We start from the raw sequence: 22,323 nt of genomic DNA, 5'->3' as shown, positions 1-22,323 counted from the left end.
AGCTCAGGTTATCTTCAACCGGTTCGGATGACGCTCACATAACAGGATAGGAGTCTAGAGAGCTTATCCTATTTATCTTCATTGTGCCGGTTGACTTTGTTCGCATGTAATTTTCCTTTTTTTGGATTTTCTTGGCTGCTCCGTTTTGTGAGCTGTAAGACTTGTTCGACGATTTTGGTTTGTTAATAAGATGGCCGCATGCATCATCATGGTGCAGAGGCCCAGGGTACGCCTCCATTTCCAAAAAAAGACAGTCTGACTCAATATCTATGGAAATGTTACTCCACTGCAAAGCCAAGAGAATCCCTTCCCAAATAGCAAGCACTTCAGATTCCAAGGAATCATCACAATTTGCAAGGTGTCTACAGGCGCAGAAAATTATCTTGCCGAGGTGGTCTCTGAGAACCACGCCCGTCCCCGCAACTCCATCATGGACAAGAGCCGTCTGTGTTTAGTTTCACTCGACCTTGGCTTGGAGGCAGCCAAGAGATGCCACCAGGCTCAGTGATATCACGTGGTTGTTGAATCAACGGGAAGGTAGGGGTTGCAATCATCTTCCCTTTAACAAAATCTGCGTTGGGGTCTAGCTTCAGAGTAGTTAGTGAGTCCAAGTAGCTCGACAAGAATCGGACTGAGACATCAACGGGAGGTGCTGGTTTTGCATGCACTATTTCATTTCTCACATCCCAAACTCTCCATAGTAGCATCAGGACACGAACACGCACATGTCCTGAAACATCTCGCAGTAGCTGCAGGAACCAGTCATCATGCTGTTTTATGTTTGACAGAGGTGGTAGCTCCCATGTACCATAGTATATATAGTGTGATGTCCATGTTCAATGCACTATGTACTGTGATGAGCATGTTTGTAGTTTAGGTTTTTGCTAAGATGACCATGTTTAGTGTTTAGTTTACTGTGATGTTTTGTTTAAATTTCAGTAATAAGTGTTGGGAAATGTAGCATGGAAAACAAAAAGAATTCTACGCACACGCAAGATCTATCCATGAAGATGCATAGCTACGAGAGGGGAGAGCATCTTCATACCCTTGAAGATCGCTAAGCGGAAGCGTTTATCAGCGCGGTTGATGTAGTCGTACACCTTCACGATCCGTCCCGATCAAGTACCAAATGTACGGCACCTCCGCGTTCAGCACACGTTCAGCCCCGATGACGTCCACGCCTTCTCGATCCAGCAAGAGAGGCGAAGTAGTAGATGAGTTTCCGCTAGCATGACGGCATGGTGACGGTGGTGGTGAAGAACAATCTCCGCAGGGCTTCGCCAAGCACAACAAAAACTATAACGGAGGATAAACTAGAGGGGACGGAGTTGCCGGCACACGGCTTGGTGAATCTTGATCTTCTTTGAATGCTAGCCTGCACCTCTATTTATATGTTGAGCTCTGGGATCGAAACTTGAAGTGAAAGACATCTCAAAGTCGGTTTTGCCTGGAAGGGGAGGCGGCCGAGTGCAATTATTCACGGCAGGGTAGGCATCAGCAGAAATGTGGACTCGAGCACTAGCTGGATGGGCCTCACCTCGACGCGATCATGGCGTGCATGAGCTCATCTCAACCTTCCACGCAACGTGTTTCACGCGGATGGCATCTGCACGCCGTACACTGAGGTTAGACCAACTCCAGCGCATGACCCCAAACGGACGTCCGTTTTATCTGGATTTCGTCGGTTTGGGGTGGCGATGGATGGCAAAACGGACATCTATGTCCGGCTGTTATTGGACGCGCCCAACGCGGCCAACTATCCCAAAACGTCCGCCCACGTCATGCGCCCGTGCTTGCCTCCGTGGTCGCCCTGTAGCCGCACCAGCTCACGCTCACCCGCGGCTACCCGCCTGCGCGTGCGCGCTCGCTCGCCTGCCGCCGCCGCAACCCACTTCGCCTCGCCACCTCGGCCGCGCCCGTGCCACTGCCTGCGGGCTCGCCCGGCCCCTCCTGCCGCCGCCCCGCTCGCCTGGCCCCGCACTCACCCGGCCGCCGCCGCTGCGCCTGCTCATCCGACCCCTCCTGCTGCCGCCCCGCTCGCCCGGCCGCTCCCTCCCAGCGCCGCGCTCTCCCGCCCGCTCCCCTGTGACGAGCCCCGCAGCCGCGTCCCGTCGACGCCGCACCCCGTCTCTGCACTCACTGCCGCGCCCCCGCGCCCGCGCACGCCGTTCCATGCGTGTGCGCCCTCGCCCTGGCCGCCCCGCCGTGGTCGTCTCGCAGCAGCGCCGGCCCGCGTCGCCGCCCACCTCCTCGCCCCGTCGCGCCCGCGCCCCGGTGCTGCAGCTGGCGCTCGCCTTTGAGCTCCCGCACGTGAAACACCGACGTGCAGGACCGGCACTAGGAGGCGGCGGCCACAGAGCCGGTGCCCGGCACGAGAGCATGCATGGTTGGGTTGGTGGGGAAGAGAGAGAAAAAGGGAGAGAGAGAAGGATGGGTGGGTGGACAGACGGGCCCATTTGGTTTCAATGACACGTGGGTCAGGGGTCACATGCAAAGGACACAGTCGGACGAGGACCACGCAAAGAATCGTCCGCTCGTGTCTGTTCCAGACGCAAACCCGACCTAAGTTTGCTCGCAGGATGAGGTAAAACGGACCAAAAACAGACACTTTTTACGAATAGGGTTGCGCGTTGGGTCGTCTCATCTGTCCGTTTTACCTCAAGCGGACACGAGCGGACAGGATATGGTGGTGCGTTGGAGTTGGCATTAGGTCCCAGGGACCGATGCAGGCTGGTAACTGATGAAGCTGGAAAAGGGAATGGTCACTCACTCCCGTGTGGCAGTGTCTACAGGGATTACTCAACCTTGTATTTTTTATCTGAAAAAAGCAAATGTACATAAATTAATTAATATGAAAAGAAAAGCAAAGCCATCAACCTACGTCAGTTTTTGGGAACTCCATGACAAAGTTACAAGTGTTGTTCTATCCACTTCTTGATCTTGATGGCCCTTGCTGGTTTAGCTCTTAGTTCAGCCATGGCCAGCCCTTCTCTTAGGAGTTAATTGCAAGATTAGCGAAAGATTTTGTCATTTCTCAATGACCAAATGCTCCAGCACCCAGTAAGAACAATATCGAGGCCAATGTCTTGGGGTAAGGAACGTAGAGCAAAGCATATTTCAACATATCTTGATTAGCTTTGTTTTTGGTTGGGATAATGAGATATTGAGATTCCTGTGACCAGTCTAGTGTTGGACTTGGTTTTTCTAGTAGCGTGGTGTGGATGTGAGTCAAACTTTGTTTCTCTGCTTTGCTTCATTCTATAAAAATGGAGCAGGAGGAAACCCTTTTCTTTCAAAAAAAAAAGGTATTGGGATTCCAACAATTGAGAGCAACGGAGCAGTCCCAAAATAGACGAAGTATCTTGATTCCACAATAGTAAATAATGCACGTTGATATTAAACAGAATATTAATTGCATGCATATACTAGGTAGGATAATTGATATTATGCAGTATATTAATTGCACGTACATACTCACAATATTGTACACTGTCAAACGACAATCACAGAACGCCTAAAAAGACTATAATCACAAAACAACCACTTAATTTTTTCTCAAAAGGCAGGGCCTTAGTAGCATGCATCTTTTTATTCAAAGTATAGTATATTTAAGAATATTATAATTGGGCACCCTATGAGCTCCCTCATGCCATCAGCCTTTGGAGCCGTCAAATTTCAAGATACGTCCGTCTCTAGACGTTGGATGTGTAGTAGAATTTTCCTTGTTCCCGTCCCCGCAGCTTCCTGAGGGCAGCTACTCCTGTAACTATTTTGAACCAACGTGGTTAATTGGGCCGGATAGCCCATCGCATAGCAGGCCGAAGCGAGGGAGCATTCCCTGATCTGAAAAGCAGCGAACCAATCAGTCGTGGGCGATTAGAGTGCTCGCTAACCCTAACCAACTCTAGCGGTGACAGCGGCGGCAGCGAGCCGAAACGTCTTGGAAGCAGGGGCGGCGTGCCGTCGGTGTCGATCTCCACCTGGATTGATTCGAAGCGCGGCAGCGTAGTGCTTGACGAGGGGCGCGACGTCCATGGCGCTCAAGCTTCGGCGACCATGCTGGTATCAGTTTTCGGTGTTTGAATTTGTTGTACTAACCGAACTGTACTATGCTGGTAGCCATGGCGTAGTGAGTCAACAAGTCTCATGTTTCTCCGCAGTTCAGGAACAACCAACTTACTCCGCAACGACGACGACCACCATCCCTCTGACCACCATGCCTTTTTACCACTGTACGTCAAACCATCTTCACTCATCCTAGAAAAACATACTGTATAGAGCTAAATTCGAGACATAAACATATGTTTTGTCTAATAGCAGATGCAGATGCTAGAGGCTAGGCGTCGACACCTCCGGCCTCATGGCACTCCGTGCAAAGCCAAGGCAGGTGACACTCCTTGCAATTGTTTGTATGCTTGCATTGGAGTAAATGGTCATGTGATTTCTGCTGCATGGTGATGCTATTTTAACAATCTTGTTCAGTTTGCAGTACCAAGTTGGCACCCTCTTATCCTCTACAGGTACTATATTGGTTAAGCAAGAGGTATTGTCTTTCCTAGCCATCAGCATTATTTTGATCTCTATGCTAGCATAATACAAATCAAAAGTTAAATCAATTGATAATGTTCTTCTTCTGACTGAATAAATTCATTTTTAGACAGTTAGTGGCAGGGGCAGTTGGTCAGATATAAAGCCTTCTGGTAAACCTGGCCGATTTGATGGTCGAAGTAGCTACTGATTTGCTAACGGTTCACTGCTTTGCAAGATGAAACTGGCCCATATTCGTCCCGCACATAGCTGACTCGTGCTGGAAAGACTGGATTCCCTCAAAGAAAAAAATATTGAGACTGATGGCGGCAGAATGAAAAAGAAGCTTGGCCATCTCTTCTATTACTGTTGCTGGCATTAGGCCTCAAGGTGGTTTGGCCTATCAATGTGCGATTCCCTGCCTTGATCCGTATATATCCACGATCTCATTGGCTTCAATCCTTTTGATTTTATTTTTTCTGTTATGCATGTAGCGTCTGGATGATGATTATGGTGTGGAGGCTGTCGGGCTGCAGTCCCATGGAGTTCTATGCCTCCATAGGAAGTGGATACAATTGAAGCGCCATATACAATTCACCGACCTCGCCGTGATGAGAGTAAAGCACCGATCACACCTTCAATATTGGTTGGGAATTGTGAGTTTAGGTTTGCTCAGTCTGTTGGTGGATTGTTTCTGTTGGGATATGACAGGAGAAGGTGGCCACCAATAGTAGATATTCGAGCTAAGGAGTAACACGACACAAAGGACTGTTGGTTGATAAGATTCATCCACATACCATGTCAATATTCTTGGACAAGTACGTATAGTGTTTTCTACCCTCTAGGACTTTGGTAACTTATTATTAGGTTGATTTTTAGTCTTTGGGAGTTTGATAGCAGATTATTAGTTTGATCTTTAGTCTACAGATCCAAAGGAGATCATATGCATATAGAGTTTTACTTCAAACTTTGTAAAGGATACTCAGATGTGTACACATTAGATGGCCACTTGCTATAAAAACATAAGCCGTGGCTGGGAGATAAGTTATTTTGTCATACATAACAAACTCCCACTTCCACTTTAGGTCGAGGAATTGCATAAGCATTTGGAATATCATATAATTGCTTGCTCAAACATGACATGAATGTAGTAGCATTTATGTTTGATATTTAGATTTGGGGATGAAATGACGAAATTTGAGTAGCTTAATTTGATGTGATTTTGTGAATGCATAAGTATTTGTGATGCTCATGGTCACTCTTGAGAAGATATGACAAAATCGATATGACTGTGCTACTTGGCAATAGGCCATAAGTTCATTAGTTTCATTATTAGATGAAACTGATTACCTCGATTCATGCTGGGTATTTAATTATTTTACATGCATGGCACATCTGTCTAAGGACAGAGCTTGCATTACTTTAGTCACTGATATTTGTTCGCTTTAAAATAGCTCATGCTGAAACAAAATGATGGCCAATGATGAATTATTTGTTGGTTAGAGGACAATGTACTATAATTCATTTGTCAATACGGTTCTGATTGGCAGTGGAAGTGATGAAGTTCCATAACTTGAGAAAGAGACATGTTTTAAGAGAAGGTGATTCAACTAATATGGCAGTGATAGAATCAAACCAATATCTCTCATTTCTTAATTTTACTTAATTTATGTTAGATATTCCTTCTCAGATTTACATTGAATTTTTGGCGCTTCCACTTTAATAAATTTAAGAACTATCCTACTGATGTTTTTAATAAGGTGCCCAAGAGTTTCAATGTAACCATCTCCAGAAAATGCATGTTGGACTGCTCAGAAGATACTAAAGAGGAAACAGTGAAAGGAACTAAGTGGTTGAACATCATGTACTAAATTTTGGCCAATAAAAATTTAGAAGGAATCTAGAGCCGTACTGCATTGGTACTAATAACCTTTGGCACTAAACCTGAGCGGACAATGAAATTCTGGCTTCAACTTTTATTATGCTTAAGTCTTTGAGATGACTTGTTTTTCATTTGAACCGTTGTTGTTCACCAAGGTCTTTGAACAATCGTTGTATTGTAATGACAACGGCATAAGCCTAATACTACTACATTGCTTTAAATTCCAGGTAAAAATGAAATTACACAAAATTATTTATAATACTAGAAGATCTAAAGTTTACATACAATGCTTCCGCACAATTGTGTCAAGCCTAAAATTTATTATTACCATAAGACGGGCGCAGCAACGCGTGCCTTTCATGATCTAGTAGTAGTAGCAAGCAAGCACACTCCTGAGTGTCTTCCTCTTCATCTTCCATGCTGCAGTAGTTCCCTGGTCTCTTGGTCATCCTTGGTCACATCTTCACTCAATCTGGAAGTTGAATTTTGTAAGTGCAAAATGGTTTGAAAATGATTCAAGGCTGAAAAATCAGGGAATATGTTGTTACCCCAAGCCGCTTCTTTGTGTGTTCAAGTAGAAATTGTGGGTCCAGTTTCGTTTGCGTGTACGCATCGATCTTGTTCACTTCCTGTAACATATCGATTAAGTTGCCTTCTCGACATCAAAGAATTGCAAAGGAAATTGATTTGCATTGGACTATCTACAACATTTGCAGAAAAATGTGAATTTACTTTAAACACAACAGAACAATGTGGTATAGTCACATCCCGCGACATTCAGACTTACCTCGATGAATTTCTGAATATTAGGTCTGTCCTTGGTGATATCATAGTTTTTGATACCAGAAAAGAATATCTGAAACCTTTCGATAAATGGCACATATGCAATGTCCACCTGTGCAGAAATGAACGTCGCAACAAGTCAACATGTCAACACAATTCTTCTGAAATGGAATTTAAAGGATTCCCGGATTGGTGTGACATACCAAACTGAACTGGCCAAGGAAGAAAGGGCCATCACTGAACTTTCCCAGGGCCGCTTCTATTTTATCCAGCGCAGCAACTAATGGAAGATAATGCATAAGAAGTTATAAATATGAGTTACATACTCTAGCCTGTAGAACTTATTACTCCCTCCGTTCGGAATTACTCGTCCAAGAAATGAATGTATCTAGATGTATTTTAGTTGTAGATACATCCATTTTTGTGACAAGTAATTCCGGATGGAGGGAGTAGATGATTAGACAAGTTACAGGTATCGCTCTGCTGTTTTACCAGTTTCCTCTGCCACATCTCCCTTGGAGGTTATGGATGAGTATAGTGCTTTATTGAACTCATCGATGTACACAAGCAGCTCCTCGGCAAACTGCTTCTTTGCAGAATCCTGCCAATTTATGAATGCAAGCGTTAAAACCACTGAGAAATTGCTTTCCCTGGTTACCATGAATCATGATGGTTAAAAATATTTACATCGGGGAGCAATGCTGGGCCATCGAAATTGCTGTCAATGTACTTGACCAAATCCAAGCTTTCTCCTTTCACCTCGTTGTTATGCTCCAGTGAAGGCACCTGTCGAAAATAAGTTAGTGTGGATGTATCACAGAGATGATGAACTGAAACAGTGTTAAGATATCGTACACGTGGAGCAGAGTTGAGATTCACCATACCTTGTTCTGTGGGTAAACCTTCTCCTTGTACCAAGCCGGCCTGTCTGCGAGATCGATCCCGACTATCTTGATCTTGTCTTGCAAACCCTGGAGAAGAAACACCATTAGATTTCATTCGGATGTAAACAATGATTCAGTGTTGCTTGCACAGCAGCAGCAAAAGTACGATTTCTGTTCGAAGAACATCAACAAATCAAAGAACAGAAGTTACCTTGTAGTTCCTGGCAATCCAAGCGCGCTGCGCATATGGGCAGTGATATGCAACATACAACCTTCACGAGACATGAAAAAAAGAATTGGCAGGTTAACCCTTGATTTATGCAGAGTGACAAGCCACAAGATGGTATCTGCAATGCAATTTGATCTCTCGTATGTCTTGTCCAAATTCACCTGGTGGTGCCGTCGAAGAGTGGAGGGGGCTCGGAGGTGGAGGTCAGCGAAGGGGGCAGATTTTCTTTCGGGGAGCTGCGCACGTTGGAGTAGAGAAACAAACACCAAGTTAAAAACAACACAACGGAGAAACGATTCGAATAATTTAATCGAGAATGAAGCGCAGTAGATTCTGCGCCGGGACTTGGCCTGCTCACATGACTGGTGCGGCAGCCATGGCGACGGTTCGGGGGGAACTCGAACTCCTGGCGGCGATGAGGCGGCGATGGGGAGCAGCTCGTCGCGAGCGGCGGATCTTTATACACGGCGACGGGACGGGAGGGGAAATGGAGGCGGGCGTCAGTGGTGACGAGCGGCAGGGGAAAGTGAGCGAAGTCATTGGTGCGAGCTTGTGCGGCAGTAAATGTGGATTCGACACGCCGATTCGGGTGATGCTCCATGGATGGATGGGGTCTGCCGGCCGGCCTCACCTGGACGCGAACGCGGTGTAGGTGCCATGGGGTTGCTCTTCCGGTACGTTCTGGAACGATGCCGACATGCGGTCATGCCGGTCGTTATTTTGTACATAGACACATTTTGCAACAACATACTCCTTCCGTTTTTATTTAATCTGCATATAGATTTGACAGAAGTCAAACTTCATAAAGTTTAATCAAATTTATAAAAATATATAAATATTTATCATAAAAAACTACATGATGAGAAAATACATTCAATAATGAATCTAATGGTATTGATTGATTATTGTACTAGTATAGTACTTCCTCCGTCCGAAAATACTTGTCATCAAAATAAATAAAAATGATGTATCTAGATGTATTTTAGTTATAGATACATTCTTTTTTATCCGTTTTGATGACAAGTATTTTTGGACGGAGGAAGTATATGTTAATATTTTTGTTTATAAACTTTATCAAAGTTTCAACGCTTACCTTTGATCAAAACTAATAGGCGGACTAAATAAAAACGGAGGAAGTACCTATTTTTTGTGTGGAGTGCAACTGCACATGTGGACAGGTCCCAACGGAGCGAGCCATTCATCTGACTAGCTACAGTCTGGATGCCTATAAATGCACGCACACATCTTTTACCTTCACCCATACAAGATTCTAAACCGGCACAATATTTTAGAATTAACGAAATTAACAGATGTTTCGTAGTCTATGAGAATCTATTTTCCCATCGAACGAAAATCACAAAAAAATCTAAAATAAATCCAGTATCACCACATATACCTCGTAGTCGATGAGAACATCTCCTCCGCTGAACGAACATCGCCGAAAAAACTAAAATAAATATAAAAAAAGGCGAGCACCGGTGCCAAGTGTAGGACTTAGAGCATAATTGATTTGCTATCAATATTTGGCTTGCCAAATGTTGGCATTGCCAAATATTGGCAACACCAAGACTTGCCAATTATTGGCAACTTTTTGTGAGATAGGCGAAACAACTCGTAGTCAACCAAATAGTTGTCAATATTTGGCACAATGCCAAACATTGGCATGCAAACCAATTATGCTCTTAAACTCCGGTGGCCTGGTTCCACCACAAGGACCTAACCATCAGAAGTTATTCCCACATGAACGAACATATGACCAAAGGACAAAAATTTACCTGGTTCTACTCTTCTGCCTCCTTACTTCAAGGGTAGCATTGCTCTTTTGTCAAGGGCCCTTCGGCTATATAAGGTCCCTAGAATAAACTCAAGAGGAATGTCACTCTCCCCTACTAGCTCTCTTCAGAGAGATACGGAGGACGAGATTCACAGTCCGAGAGACCTTCTAACACCCGAACCACACAGGGGCCGTGGGTCTGGAAGCGGCGACATTCTAACTTTTCCTTGCATCAGGCATGCCACAAGATGACCCTCTCATAGGATTGAACATATTTAAAAAACACCACCATGTCACTTTGTCGAATGTATGACGACCTTCATTATAAGGTCATGATGTCAGCTACGCAACTTTATTCTTGTAGACTTTGTTGGATCTTCAAGCGTAGAATTTTATAGGACAACAGCAAATTTTTCACGAGTGAATGACTTAAGGTTTATCAATGCGTGAGAGGTGTAGGATGAAGATGGTCTCTCTTAAACAACCCTGCAATCAAATACAAGAAATATCTTATGTCCCCAACACACCTAATACAATTCGGCGAAGAGATGGTGATACAAGTGTAATCTGGATGGCAGAAATAGTTTTTTATAGTCTGAACAAATAAAAACAGCAAGGTAGCAAGTAACAAAAGTGTGTGACAACAGTGTCTCAATGCTTAAAATAAGGCCTAGAGTTTATACTTTCATTAGTGCAATCTCTCAACATCATTAACATAACTAAATCACATAACAATCCCGCAAAGTGCGACAAAGAATCACTTTAAAGTCTTTATTCGTACCTGAGAAAGTAGAATGAAATCGTGTAGGTAGTAAACCACCTCAAAGTTGTGTTTTCAATCAATCTTATGAACCACCCCAAAGTTTCACGAACAGTTCTAGAGACCGTACTATGACAACAACATATAATACGCATCAATCAACTCTAATGTCACCTACCTACCCCAATGTCACTATGAGTATCTGTGAGTGAGACATGAATCAAGTGATCTCAAATCCAAGAGTAGTCAATCCAACATAACGAAACCTCAAAGAGCAAGACTCAATTCACTAGAAAAGAGATAGAGGGGAAGAACATCATGTGATTCGATTATATTAATAAAGCTCATGATACATCAAAAGCATGCCAAATCAAGAACCCCACAAGCTTGTGAGCTCGGGAGAGAGAGAGAGAGAGAGAGAGAGATCAAACACATAGCTATTGGTACAAACCCTCAACTCTGAGGATGAACTACACCCTCCTCATCATGGAAGCAGCGGGGATGATGAAGATGGCTTCTAGTGATGGCATTCCCCCTTCGGCAGGGTGCCGAAATAGGGCTCCGGATGAGATCGCTTCCGAACAGAGGATTGCGGCAGTGGGAAAACTCAACTAGGTTACTTTTCAGAGGTTTCTAAATATATGGGAATTTTCAGCGTTGGAATCGCGCTAGGGGAGTCTTAATGACCCCACAAGCTCACATGGTGCGCCCTAGAGGGCGTCACCTGAGCTTGTGCCCCCCGGGCACCTTTCGGCTCCCTGCCGAAGCTTCCTGGGTCTCTTTTCTTCCATAAAATTACCATAAATTTTTATCACGTTTGGACTTCTTTTGGTGTGGTTTTTCTGGAAAACAAATAAATAGGCAAAAAAACAGGAACATGCACTAGGCACTAGATTAATATGTTAGTCCAAAAACTAATATAAAGTGCATCAAAACCATGTAGAACTCATGTAAATATAGCATGAATACTTCATAAATTATAGATATGTTGCAGATGCATTAGGTCACCATATGCATCCTTGCCTATTCATCCCTAACCACGTTGCTAAGGATACCCATAGTCGAAACTTGATTCTTGAACGTCAACATTGGTGACGACCGTGGGTAATCCTTGCAATGTGAAAATTCATCGACCCATGAGGCTAGATGGCCCCACCTAAATCAAGTTTCGGCCAAAGCAGAAGGTAAGAATAGGTAAGGTGTGTAGTCGCCAAATGGTGAAGAACTCCTCGAATGTGCCTTGGAGTCGTCGTGGATCCTCAAGGTCACTCCAACTAGGAGTCGTGTGGATCCTCAATGCGCAACCCCGCACGTCTTCACCAACCTCAGAGTCACCGTGGATCCTCGGCGCCGCACCGATTAGGAGTCACCTGGATCCTCAACGCCACGACCTTGCACGTCTTCACCAACCTCGGAGTCATCACGAATCCTCGATGCCGCTTCGCTTAGGAGTCTCAGACATATCTATATTTTGTATTATTGTTTCATGCTATTATATTATCATTTTTGAATGCTTTTTATAGCAACTTTTATTATTTTTCTGGACTAGCCTATTAATTCAATGTGCAACGCCAATGTTGTTTCCTCCATTGTTTTGACTCTTTAGAAAAACAATATTTATGGAGCTCAAAATAGCCTAGGGTTTACGAGGATTTTTTCGGAGATAGAAGAATCCATAAAGTACCGGAAGGGGATAGGGGGAACATGGCCAGGTGGCGTAGCCAGGGTGCCTCCCTCCGTCCCTCGTGGGGAGGCCGTGTGGGGCCCCTGGCCTAACCCATTTCCCGTATGAATCCCATATTCCCGAAATCCCGTGTACCATTTTTTATGACTTTTTACACTGCCACAAGTTTTTGTTCCAGGGAGATCCAATCTGGAGGCCTCTTTTGGCACCCTACCGGAAGGGATCCATCACTGGAGCCATCTTCATCAACCTTGTCGCGACCATGACCATGTGTGAGTAGTTTTCTTAGGACCTTAGTATCTATATCTATAGCTAGATGGCATGCTCTCTCCCTTGTTATTTAATACAAAGTTCCCGTGAGTTGCCTCACATGATCATAATACATAGGATGTAATCAATGGTTGGGTTTGTTGGGATATGATGAATTGGCTCACTTTATGATCAAATGTTTCATTGAATTATATTGAATCTTTTGAAGTTTCTTTGTTGCATAATTAAGTAGTCATGTATACTCTCCGATCTATTTGTCTTCTTTGGCCAAGATTGATGGGTAGTTGTTCAAATGGAGTTGTGCATGGTAGTGAGTTCAATCTTGTGGTGATTCATCCACTACTACAGGATGCTGCTAATGCGACACTACAATCAGAGACCCTTCGACAAAACTGTGTGCGATGCATTAATCGCAAATGATGATGTAATAAAACCGTTAAAAAGAAACAAAACGTTTGCGATGGCGGAGACATCAAACACGATTAGATTGTAGTTGCGTGTGCGATGTGTGGCATACAGTTCACTCGAATGAACTTTTTGCGATGAGCATAACAGTAGAAACGGCTAGACAGATGAAGGTGTGTGCGATATACAACATACAGTTCACTCAGATAAACTGTTTGTGATTTGGCAACACAACAGAAACAGTCAGCCAGATCAATGCGGGTGCTATATACGACATACAGTTCACTCGGATGAACTGTTTGCGATTAGCCAACACAACAGAAATGATTCAACTTAACAAGATGTGTGTGATACGCGGCAAACATGTCAGTAATTAGAAATGTGTGGGCCAGATCGTTAACAACACAACTGATTCCTGTTAACAAGCCGTGTGTGTTGTGAGCAACGATTGCTTGTATACAATTGTGAGAGATTGATGAAATCATCACCGATGGGTTCCATTATTTAGTCCGTGTGCGATGTGGTTTGCTCTATCCGCACAACATCTATGCTCTGTCTATAGAACATCAACATATATACTTATAAGAACATCATTGCATAACCAAATTAAGCATACAATTACATAAGTGAGTACACACATAACATTTCCACACACCAAAGTAAGCTATTACATGCATACTAAACTAGGAGAACCGAGCATCTAATCATCTACTTCTTGTTGTGACGACGCTTGCCATTGCTCTACTTCTGGCTGGATCCCTAGCCATTTTAGGGAAGAAGGCACTTCCTCATGTCAATGATCCACCTATACATCTCGTAGCTCGTGTACACCTCCTTGGCCGCGTACATGATGTGAGCTTTGTCGATTTTCTCCATCCAGGTCGAGTGCCAGGCACGCTTGTCCTTATTATAGGAATTCTTCATGTCTTTGTAGTAGGGGTCGCTGATGGCCTCGACGAGGTGAACCAGTGAGTCCTTCTCATGCTTCTGGCTGCCCCAAGTCTTGTATTGGCCCTGGATGTTGACAAGATTATGGCAGGCGATGCCCGAATTCTTGAGCACCTTTACATCGTTGGTGATGTCCACCGTAGCGAACATGTGTAGTGGGGGCTGTTGACAAACCTAGCGAAATGCTCGCAAGGCCTTGTGGCCAGGTAGTAGTGGTAGACAAGGACGTGATTGCGCACGTACATCTGGGCTGACGACTACCTTGGGACAAGATCCGACATGAGTGTGGGTGTACTCGAGGTTGAACCCGACCACCTTGTACTTCTCCTCAACAAGCAATAGCTCCATGATGTGGATGGAGTGCTCCACCCAGACCGGGTTGTTGGTGTACACCACCGAGAGCTCCGTTAACCTTTTGTGGGTGTCCACCACGCATGCATGGTGAATTGCTCCTTGTCATCGGCAGCCGCTTGGAGCACCAGTTGAACCGCATAGGATACCCTCTAAGAATTTTTCATGGTGGGTGTGCTTCTTGCAATATTGGGGCGCGATCGAAAGGTTGAAGAGATACAAAGGTTAAATGGCCGCTATAATAAATGGGGGCCGGCCGACCTATAATTGTCGCGTCTTGTCACCACGTTCATAGCGGAGGATTCCAGTGCATGCTTAAGCACCCCACACGTGTTTCGTTTTAGCACGCGTGGGCTCGAAGAGGTGCCAAATGTATCATTGGTGAGCCTGTTCCCGCGCAACCGCACAATTTACCGCGCAAGCTTCCCGCTCGGCTAGTTTGGCCATGCATCGGCTAGAAGAGGGGCAAATTGTGGGCATTTATTGGCAAAAAGCTTTGCAAAAACGAAGTGTGTGGAATGACTTCAATCATAAGTTTACCCATGGATGATGAGGTCAAAGTTACACTGAAGGGTGATGATGGACACTCATGTGCGATAATTAATTATGCGCTCTATAGGGCACACGGTTGAAGAAACCAACTATGTGCAATAATGTCGAAGATCACAGTCGAGTTAGCTATACGGATCGTTCGCATGAGATCGACAAGGGAAACACATTCGAGAATGATTAGTAAAAACTAAGTCCATTGCATATTAAGGTCAAAATAGTACTACCAATATATGAATCTCATACGAGGCCATTTCAACGATTGTACAACAAAAACCCGAAATATTACAAGGTTCAAATTCCAGAGTTATATGGCTCAAATCGAAGATTACAAGGTTCAAACTGATATTAGAAATGAAATTCAGCTCATTCAGCTGCAAATGCCCGTGCTGATCAGCTGAACATGAATATAAGAGAGGTTCAAAGTAATATTACCACTTGTAAGGCTACTTTCGAAACCTCATCATTTTTGCAAAGAGATCAGCCACTGAGAAGTCATGTATGGGGTTGACACAATGACTTCCGATTACTCTGCCAGCTGAAGTTCCAAAATGAAATTCAGATTTTTTGGAGCCTTTTCCATTCTACCGCAACCATCGGCGCTAATCAACAAACAATTCATTTTTGCGAAATAAATGTAGGGCAAACCTCATTACCTTTAGCACCCTTGCTGTCATAACAAAGAACTTGGCGAATATGATCTCGGGTAAGGTCCCTCGGTAGGAGTTCAAAGTAATTTCTGAGAGATGCAGATCTAGCCATTCGATGTGATTGTTATATTGTATCACATTATCCACCACCGGGCCTAACCATATCTGCAATAGAAGAGAATGTATTAGTGCCTCAATGCAGTTTTGAACACTACTACATGCCTATTTGGTTTGCAGGATTTGTAAAATGCACTAACATGCCATCTTTGATCCGACATGATTAACATGGGCATTTGTTTACAATCTAGAAAAATGTAGCCTTCTTCACAAGAGGTTGGAGTGGATGAAAAATTCCCTAAGAAACTAGTACAGATGAATCCAAAATGAGAAATGCTTATGGATTGTAACCATATGAATCAAGCAACCAATATGGGGGGAAACATGTATGTACTGAAATCCTCCAAAATTCCTTCAGAAATCATAGTACATTGTCATTGTAAACTTGGGAAAAGGTGCCAAAAAGTGAACTCCCTTAAGGTTTAACATTTAACAGGAAAGGAACATCACCTCAATATATAGCTCTCCAGGCACGGAAAGCATCTCAAGAAACTGACAACTTGGTCTAGGTTGGGGCCGATAGATTCTAGTGCCAAGACCTTCACTGCGCTAGATTCGGGGTCAAGCTTGTCAGAATCATTTGTTGGATGACAGACGGACATACATCTTCAAAATTAGAAATAATGTTAATTTCTAGAAGGAGAGGTAGAAGACGACTATTGTACCTGAAAGGGTGTGGATCCAATAACAAGTTCAGTGTATTTGACAGACGAGTAGCCCACCACTATCAATTTTAGCACAAAAATGACATTGATTCTTGTTGGAACTTGTTGATCAACTAAAAGTAATCATTCAAGTGAACGTGTGTCCTCAATGACCATACTGTGGTACACCTTTTGTGATCTCTTTTTGCAGCACTAGCAACACACATAAATAGTCCGGGAGTCATGAAGGTGATGTGGAAGCTACTCAACCCATTGATCGCCTGAAGGCGAATGTACTCGACTGGAGTACAACCACAGAGTAGGTGCTCCATGTCATTCATTGGGATGCAGATGACGACGAGCTCGAGATGCTTCAGTTGTAGTAGAAAAAGAGTGGGCGCGTCATTAAGAGGGGAATGGCAGTTCATGAACTTGGCGAGGCGCAGCATGGGCGCGAGGCGGAGCGCGGACATTGGCAGTGAGCACATATGCCTATCATTAAAAGTGAGCTCCTCGAGCCGATCTAGGGTGGGGGATCGAAACCACTCATCAAGCTTGGCTTGGTCCTTGCCGTTGGAACGGAACTTGTCCGTGCTAATTAAGGCCTTTGATTGGGCCATGGTGACTGCCAAGGATCTGGGACAACGCGTCCATGCTTTTGCAATAGCCATGGCAGAGCTTGTGGGCGTCAATGAGGTTGAGAGGGGTGGAGTGCCATAGGGGGCTCCACCGCCGGGAAAGGACGGTTGTACGCGCCCCATATTTGATTGGGAGGAGGGAGATGAGGACTATCAACATATCACCGGGGAGGCTGCTGATGAAGTCTAGGCCTGCTGGAGTCGCTTGCAGTTCATGCCTGACCCGCCTTCGCTTGTTGGCAGCCTCGTTCTCCACCTCTGGAGTTTCCTTGTCAGCGACGCTTTCTGATAGAAATGGGAGTACATGGAATATTTAGTTAAAACTGGGCAATAGAAAAGTGTATTGGTAACTAGAAGTTATTAGGTAGGAATACAGTAAGAAAAGGAAATAACAATTGGTTGCTTAAATACTACATAATTCATTTGACATTGCTGGGTAAGTCAACATGCAGATAGTTGGAAAGAAAACTTACTTCGAACAAAGTCTGGATGGATGATTTTGTCGGGGAAGTTAGCATATATCTCATGACCAGGCCCTTTTATGTGTAGTGCAATTTTAGTGCCAGCTTTCAGTACTTAAAACATAGAAATTTCTGTCCAAAAGCCAGTGCCAAAATAGGAGTCACCACGTTCATCAAGTCTTACAGTAGCAACGATTGTAAATCCATGGTTTGTGTGCAATATGACATCCCTGCAATCTTGATTTATGTAAAGGTAAAGATTGTGCACTACATATTCTGTTGCATAGCAAGAGACGCGCTGCAAAAAATGGTAGGGTTGTTAAAGAAAATATGGTAACATGCAAATATGGGCTCAAATTGAAAGAACTGTACATGATTTGCAATCGAAGGACAAAAATTTATAATTAAACAGATAAGGTAAACATGATGACATGGAAATATGAGAGTAATCAAAAAAACAATACGTCATTAATTTGCCTAATTTAAAACAAAACAGAGGCTGGGCAACTTGCTCCCAGGGAGCTCCCCCGATGGCTTCCTTTGCTGGCCGTTCGATGGGGGTTCGATCTTGGTCAACGAGGTCCTTTTTTCACTGCTGACCGTTGGATGCTCGATGGAAATTCATCAGTCTCGTTTTGACCGCGCGGTGAGTTCGTTGGGGCGATGACTTGTGGGCTCAGCCTCCTGCGCTATTGGCTGGGTCAATTCTTTTTGGGTCGCGGGCGGCCTCTCCTTGCCCGTCGCGTGCGTGTCTCGCATCGCGCGTCGTGGGCTAGTGCGCGCCTTTGGAATGACACGTCTACACCCGCCGCTACCCTTCCATGCAATGACGAGTGGGTCAAGATGGCCGTTGGTTCCATGTGTAAGCGACTTTCTGTTGTTTTCCTCCGTGTTACGTCTGTGCAAATGTTTCTCGGTGGGAGCGTATGGGCAGAGAGGCATGGGGCGGTGTGATGCAGGTCAGCCGACGCGTGCACACCCGCGTCTTCCTATCACACAATGATGGGTGGGCCAGATTGCCGATGGTCCTACACGTCGATTGGTGGGCTTCGTGCAATCCATGTCGCTTCAATTATGCCAGGGTTGGAGAGAGTTGTTGGTTCCTGTGCGCGTCGTGCCGAGGCTGACCTCCACGCACTACCGCGTCCACTGACGCGTCGTTTCTCCAGGTCGTCCGGTGCCTTTGTTTAGTTTTACAAGGCCACTGATGCTGGGCCCGTGTTGAGGGGCGGGGCCAGTGGTCAGTTGCGCTATGTTCGATAGCTGTTGGGTTCGTGTGGCCAACGCATTGCTGACAACTGAACGTGCGAGCGCCGCACGTTGGGTCCCTCGTGCGAGGCGTCGCCCATGTGCTGGTGGCAAACCCTTCCCCAATCACAACAGCCGCCAGAGCCGCCGCGCCTCTCCTTCCTCCTCGCCGCCCCCTGCCGCGGCGCGCATCCCTCGGATCATCGTGCCCAACTCCCCTTCGTGTTTCTCCTCCTCCCAGAACCACATCTCGTCGCTTAGGCTCCTTGGTGGCGGCCGGCTCGAGGCGAGCCTGGCGCAGGCGGGGAGAAGCAGCGGGGCGGCGGATGCGGGCGGGAGAGTGCCGGACGGCACCGTCATTGTCGCCCCGCCAAGACGCATCGAAGAAGGACCAGGATCTCACCCTCGTCCCTTCTGGATGCACCTCCCCAGTGAGTTCCTCCTGCCCAATTCAGCTCCCTTTTCCATCTAATTTCATTCTTGTTTCACATGTTGGTTTGGTTGGCAAGAGACGTTGCGCCGCCGACTGCAGTAGCCAGGGTTGGCGTTGGTGATGTCTGTAGTATTTTCGTCCTCGCCAGTCACACAATTCCTAGGTTTGGTCAATATACTTATCTTTTGATTTCTCCTATATTTTCCTTCCTGATTTTGTTTGATGATTTGCTAGGTTATGGGACTGGATCTCCATTTCCAAGATTCTTAGCTGATAAGTATATTGTGCGGAAAAATCTCTACTGAATGACAAATCCAAGCAATGTAAGCGACCTAACATTTCACTGGTTGTATGGTACATCTCATACAATTTCTGAATTCCAATACCTTTCCTGTGTAGCTGGATACTCCATGGGACAAAGTTGAAGCTTTGTACATCACTTCTCTACCTGTTTATTAATGTTTCTTCATGTTTGGCAGTGATCTGGGTTTCCATGTACTTGATAGATGCATTCCTTATCTTTATGTGTTCCATCTATGTATATATGTTTCTGCCCATAAATGTATTTATGAGCTTGCTCCGTTTTTACTGCTTTCCTATGTCAATTTGAAAAGTACCCTTTATTCCCCTAAAAAGGGCTATACATGCATTTAAACGAGTGCACATTTTCTATAAACATAAGCATTGTCTTTACCCCACTGCTCTCTGGTGTGCAGCGACGAAGATTTCATGCTCAACCTCCCTCACGGCCCCAGGTTCGGCTACTTTCTAGTTTTGTTAGTTTTCTTCTTGGTAGCACTGAACACCATGGAAACATGGGTGTCGTGGCCACACACATGCATTTTGTCGTCCTCCTTAAAATTCAATTAGGTTATATGCAAACATGCAGCCGTGTTTACTTAAGATCCAATTAGATGAATGCTGTTTATTTTTTCATATAGTTTTTATTTAGAAAGGCCTCATATGCAAGTCGGGGACATGCCGTGAGCATATGGTTTTGTGATCTATGGTCTTGAGTCATATGTTGGATGGGTGATAATGGAAATTTTCTTGAGGATAAACCCGTGCATAAGTTTTGTGAGAGTTAAACATGTTTTATGAAAGGTAAAGCTGTTTTTTGAGAGTTAAACCCGTGCATACGAATGTATTTTTTTAGAACTGGTCAAACTATTTTTTGTGAGAGTTAAAGCTGTTTTCTGGAGGACAAACCCGTGAATAAGTTTCTCATCTGTAGAGATTAATTAATAGGATGGCAATTTAAGTTTATTGGAGCTCTTTTTAAGAAGTGGGGGTCTGCTTTGGTTTCTTGCTGTTTGCATATTCTCTTAAAAATACTTGACTGACTGTAGCTGACTGTTTATACATCAATAATATGGGCAGTTGAATATGGCGTTTTCAAGTGAAGGATTTCAAAAATCTAATATGGCATGCCTATTTTTCATGAAAAACAAATGGTACCTTATTTACTATTTAGTTTTTAAGCTAGACTAATTTGACTACACGCGTCCTGAGGTGCCTTCTGTTTTGGAATAGTCATAGAATGCTCCTTATTACGAGATGTTCCTTTGTCACTATTTGAAGTTCTGCCTAGGGTGGCCTTTGTCTTAGTTTACAGCTTCATATGGCTACCTATGTATAACATATGTATGTTCTGTTTGAACCGTCTCAAATCACATAGAGATGTTAAATTTTCAATTTGTTGCCTCGCGGTCGTGTGCCATCACCATGTTTACTCCAGAAAATGGAATGTGCAGAGTTTCTGTGTTGATTAATCAAATATTTGCTTTGCCTTAAAGACTGTCCCCATCTATGTTCCAGGTTGTGGCAACGCTGCAGATATGCCCATTGCCATTGAGCATTTCTATCTATATGCTTCTATAGAGTATTTGGTTTTTGTACTATACGCTTGATGAAATAATTTCCTTATAAGCTGGGACAAGGCGTTTGTAGTTGATATTTGTACTATAAGCTCAATTTTTTTGGTTCATCTCATCTCTGGTTATTTTTTTCGTTTTTTGTGTTTCTGCAGCACATTATCATTAGCATATAAAACCTCTTATATTTCTTGTTTTCAACAATTATTCTTTGGCAGGGAAGACTATGATAACACTAAGATTATCAAGAAAGGATTCAGGGCTTTTTTTGAATCCAGATTATCACACATGATGCAAAATTAACAACCACGACTTTGAAATATGGATGATGATGCTTATTATGTGCTAGAAATCAAATATGTAAAGGAGAAGATAATGTTTGCGAAGGTGTGTATGCTGAACAAGCATCCTGATTGATGTGTTTTTCTGTTGTTTCTTGATGTGCCCTCATGCAGCTGTGTCCATATATACCGATTGTTATACTTATTGTTGTGTGAGTTGCAGGAGAGGGGAGAGAGATACAGGTTGATTCTGGGTAAACTTTGCTTAATTTATTGGAGAAAATGCTCGATAGATCTCATGGATGGATGAGGTTGTGGCAGTAGTTCTCGGGTGCAATATCTACCTTGATAGAGTGATCAACCAGGGCACATTAGAAGCAGAAGAAGAGGAAACGTTTGGGCCGTCTATGGCGTTGAAGATTCAGTGTTTCTGTCTTGTGTACATGCACGGCCAGTTCAGTAACTAGATGGCCTTTTCTACTGTACTGGTGCTGCTACTTTTCACATGCTAGCTTCTTTGGAAAGCGCCAACAGTGTGTACAACATGTAAAGAGTCCATCTTGAAGGAACAGAAGCAGAAGTATGGAGCTGATGTATTAATGGTCAATCAAGGAATTCAGTCTCGAGGATCTTAACTAATGATGTGTGAGTTGAGCCTTAGCTCATTTTCAAAGTAACGGAAGTACAAGAGATTACTTGAAAATACACATTTTTTCAATGCGACATGGTCTTAAGTGCGATTTTATACCACCAAATTAAAATATCATTGTAGACAACAAGCCTACATTTTTATTTTATTTTATTAAAGGGGTTAAACTTGTTATCGTATGTGTTTGCCCACAACTAAATCAAAACATGATTTTTTTTCAATGTGAACATGGATTCAATGGGTCTATGCGCCATTTGACGCTGGTCCTTGCAAAATGAAACT

General features: G+C 44.2%; 2 protein-coding genes and 1 long non-coding RNA gene across 10 annotated transcripts; 2 read left to right on the top strand and 1 right to left on the bottom strand.

Moving 5' to 3' along the window:
• The first annotated feature begins 3,893 nt into the window (after positions 1–3,893).
• Positions 3,894–6,565, top strand: LOC123092523 (uncharacterized). 8 transcript variants are annotated; one of them, XR_006444705.1, is made up of 7 exons: positions 3,894–4,062; positions 4,161–4,232; positions 4,321–4,387; positions 4,483–4,543; positions 4,662–4,935; positions 5,022–5,144; positions 5,239–5,794. It is a non-coding gene; the product is annotated as an uncharacterized lncRNA (long non-coding RNA). The 8 variants fall into 8 exon arrangements; XR_006444702.1 differs by having other exon boundaries at positions 4,658–4,935; XR_006444701.1 differs by having other exon boundaries at positions 4,483–4,935.
• On the bottom strand, positions 6,566–8,954 carry LOC123092522 (protein IN2-1 homolog B). The gene is made up of 10 exons (XM_044514325.1): positions 8,664–8,954; positions 8,467–8,541; positions 8,288–8,348; positions 8,077–8,163; positions 7,880–7,978; positions 7,685–7,793; positions 7,396–7,472; positions 7,197–7,304; positions 6,958–7,038; positions 6,566–6,881 (listed from the first exon to the last, which is right to left on the bottom strand). Exons 1-10 carry the CDS (start codon positions 8,843–8,845, stop codon positions 6,873–6,875), a joined length of 888 nt encoding a protein of 295 aa, XP_044370260.1. The 5' UTR covers positions 8,846–8,954; the 3' UTR covers positions 6,566–6,872.
• Positions 8,955–18,808: 9,854 nt separating this feature from the next.
• LOC123090153 (uncharacterized) lies at positions 18,809–22,027 on the top strand. The gene is made up of 3 exons (XM_044511580.1): positions 18,809–19,235; positions 19,954–19,992; positions 21,330–22,027. Exons 1-3 carry the CDS (start codon positions 18,809–18,811, stop codon positions 21,401–21,403), a joined length of 540 nt encoding a protein of 179 aa, XP_044367515.1. The 3' UTR covers positions 21,404–22,027.
• Positions 22,028–22,323: the final 296 nt, after the last annotated feature.

This window comes from Triticum aestivum, chromosome 4B, assembly GCF_018294505.1.
Source record: "Triticum aestivum cultivar Chinese Spring chromosome 4B, IWGSC CS RefSeq v2.1, whole genome shotgun sequence".
Lineage (NCBI taxonomy): Eukaryota > Viridiplantae > Streptophyta > Magnoliopsida > Poales > Poaceae > Triticum > Triticum aestivum.
Note: the sequence above shows the minus strand (reverse complement) of the source record. Positions and strands in the feature narration are given on the sequence as shown.

Coding starts and splice junctions, on each gene's coding strand:
- LOC123090153 (XM_044511580.1), top strand. CDS start 18,809: ATGTTCGATAGCTGTTGGGTTCGTGTGGCCAACGCATTGCTGACAACT. Junction 19,236..19,953: donor CTTCTGGATGCACCTCCCCA/GTGAGTTCCTCC, acceptor TCTGGTGTGCAG/CGACGAAGATTTCATGCTCA. Junction 19,993..21,329: donor AACCTCCCTCACGGCCCCAG/GTTCGGCTACTT, acceptor ATTCTTTGGCAG/GGAAGACTATGATAACACTA.
- LOC123092522 (XM_044514325.1), bottom strand. CDS start 8,845: ATGACTTCGCTCACTTTCCCCTGCCGCTCGTCACCACTGACGCCCGCC. Junction 8,349..8,466: donor CTCTTCGACGGCACCACCAG/GTGAATTTGGAC, acceptor TGTCTCGTGAAG/GTTGTATGTTGCATATCACT. Junction 7,794..7,879: donor GCCCAGCATTGCTCCCCGAT/GTAAATATTTTT, acceptor ATAAATTGGCAG/GATTCTGCAAAGAAGCAGTT.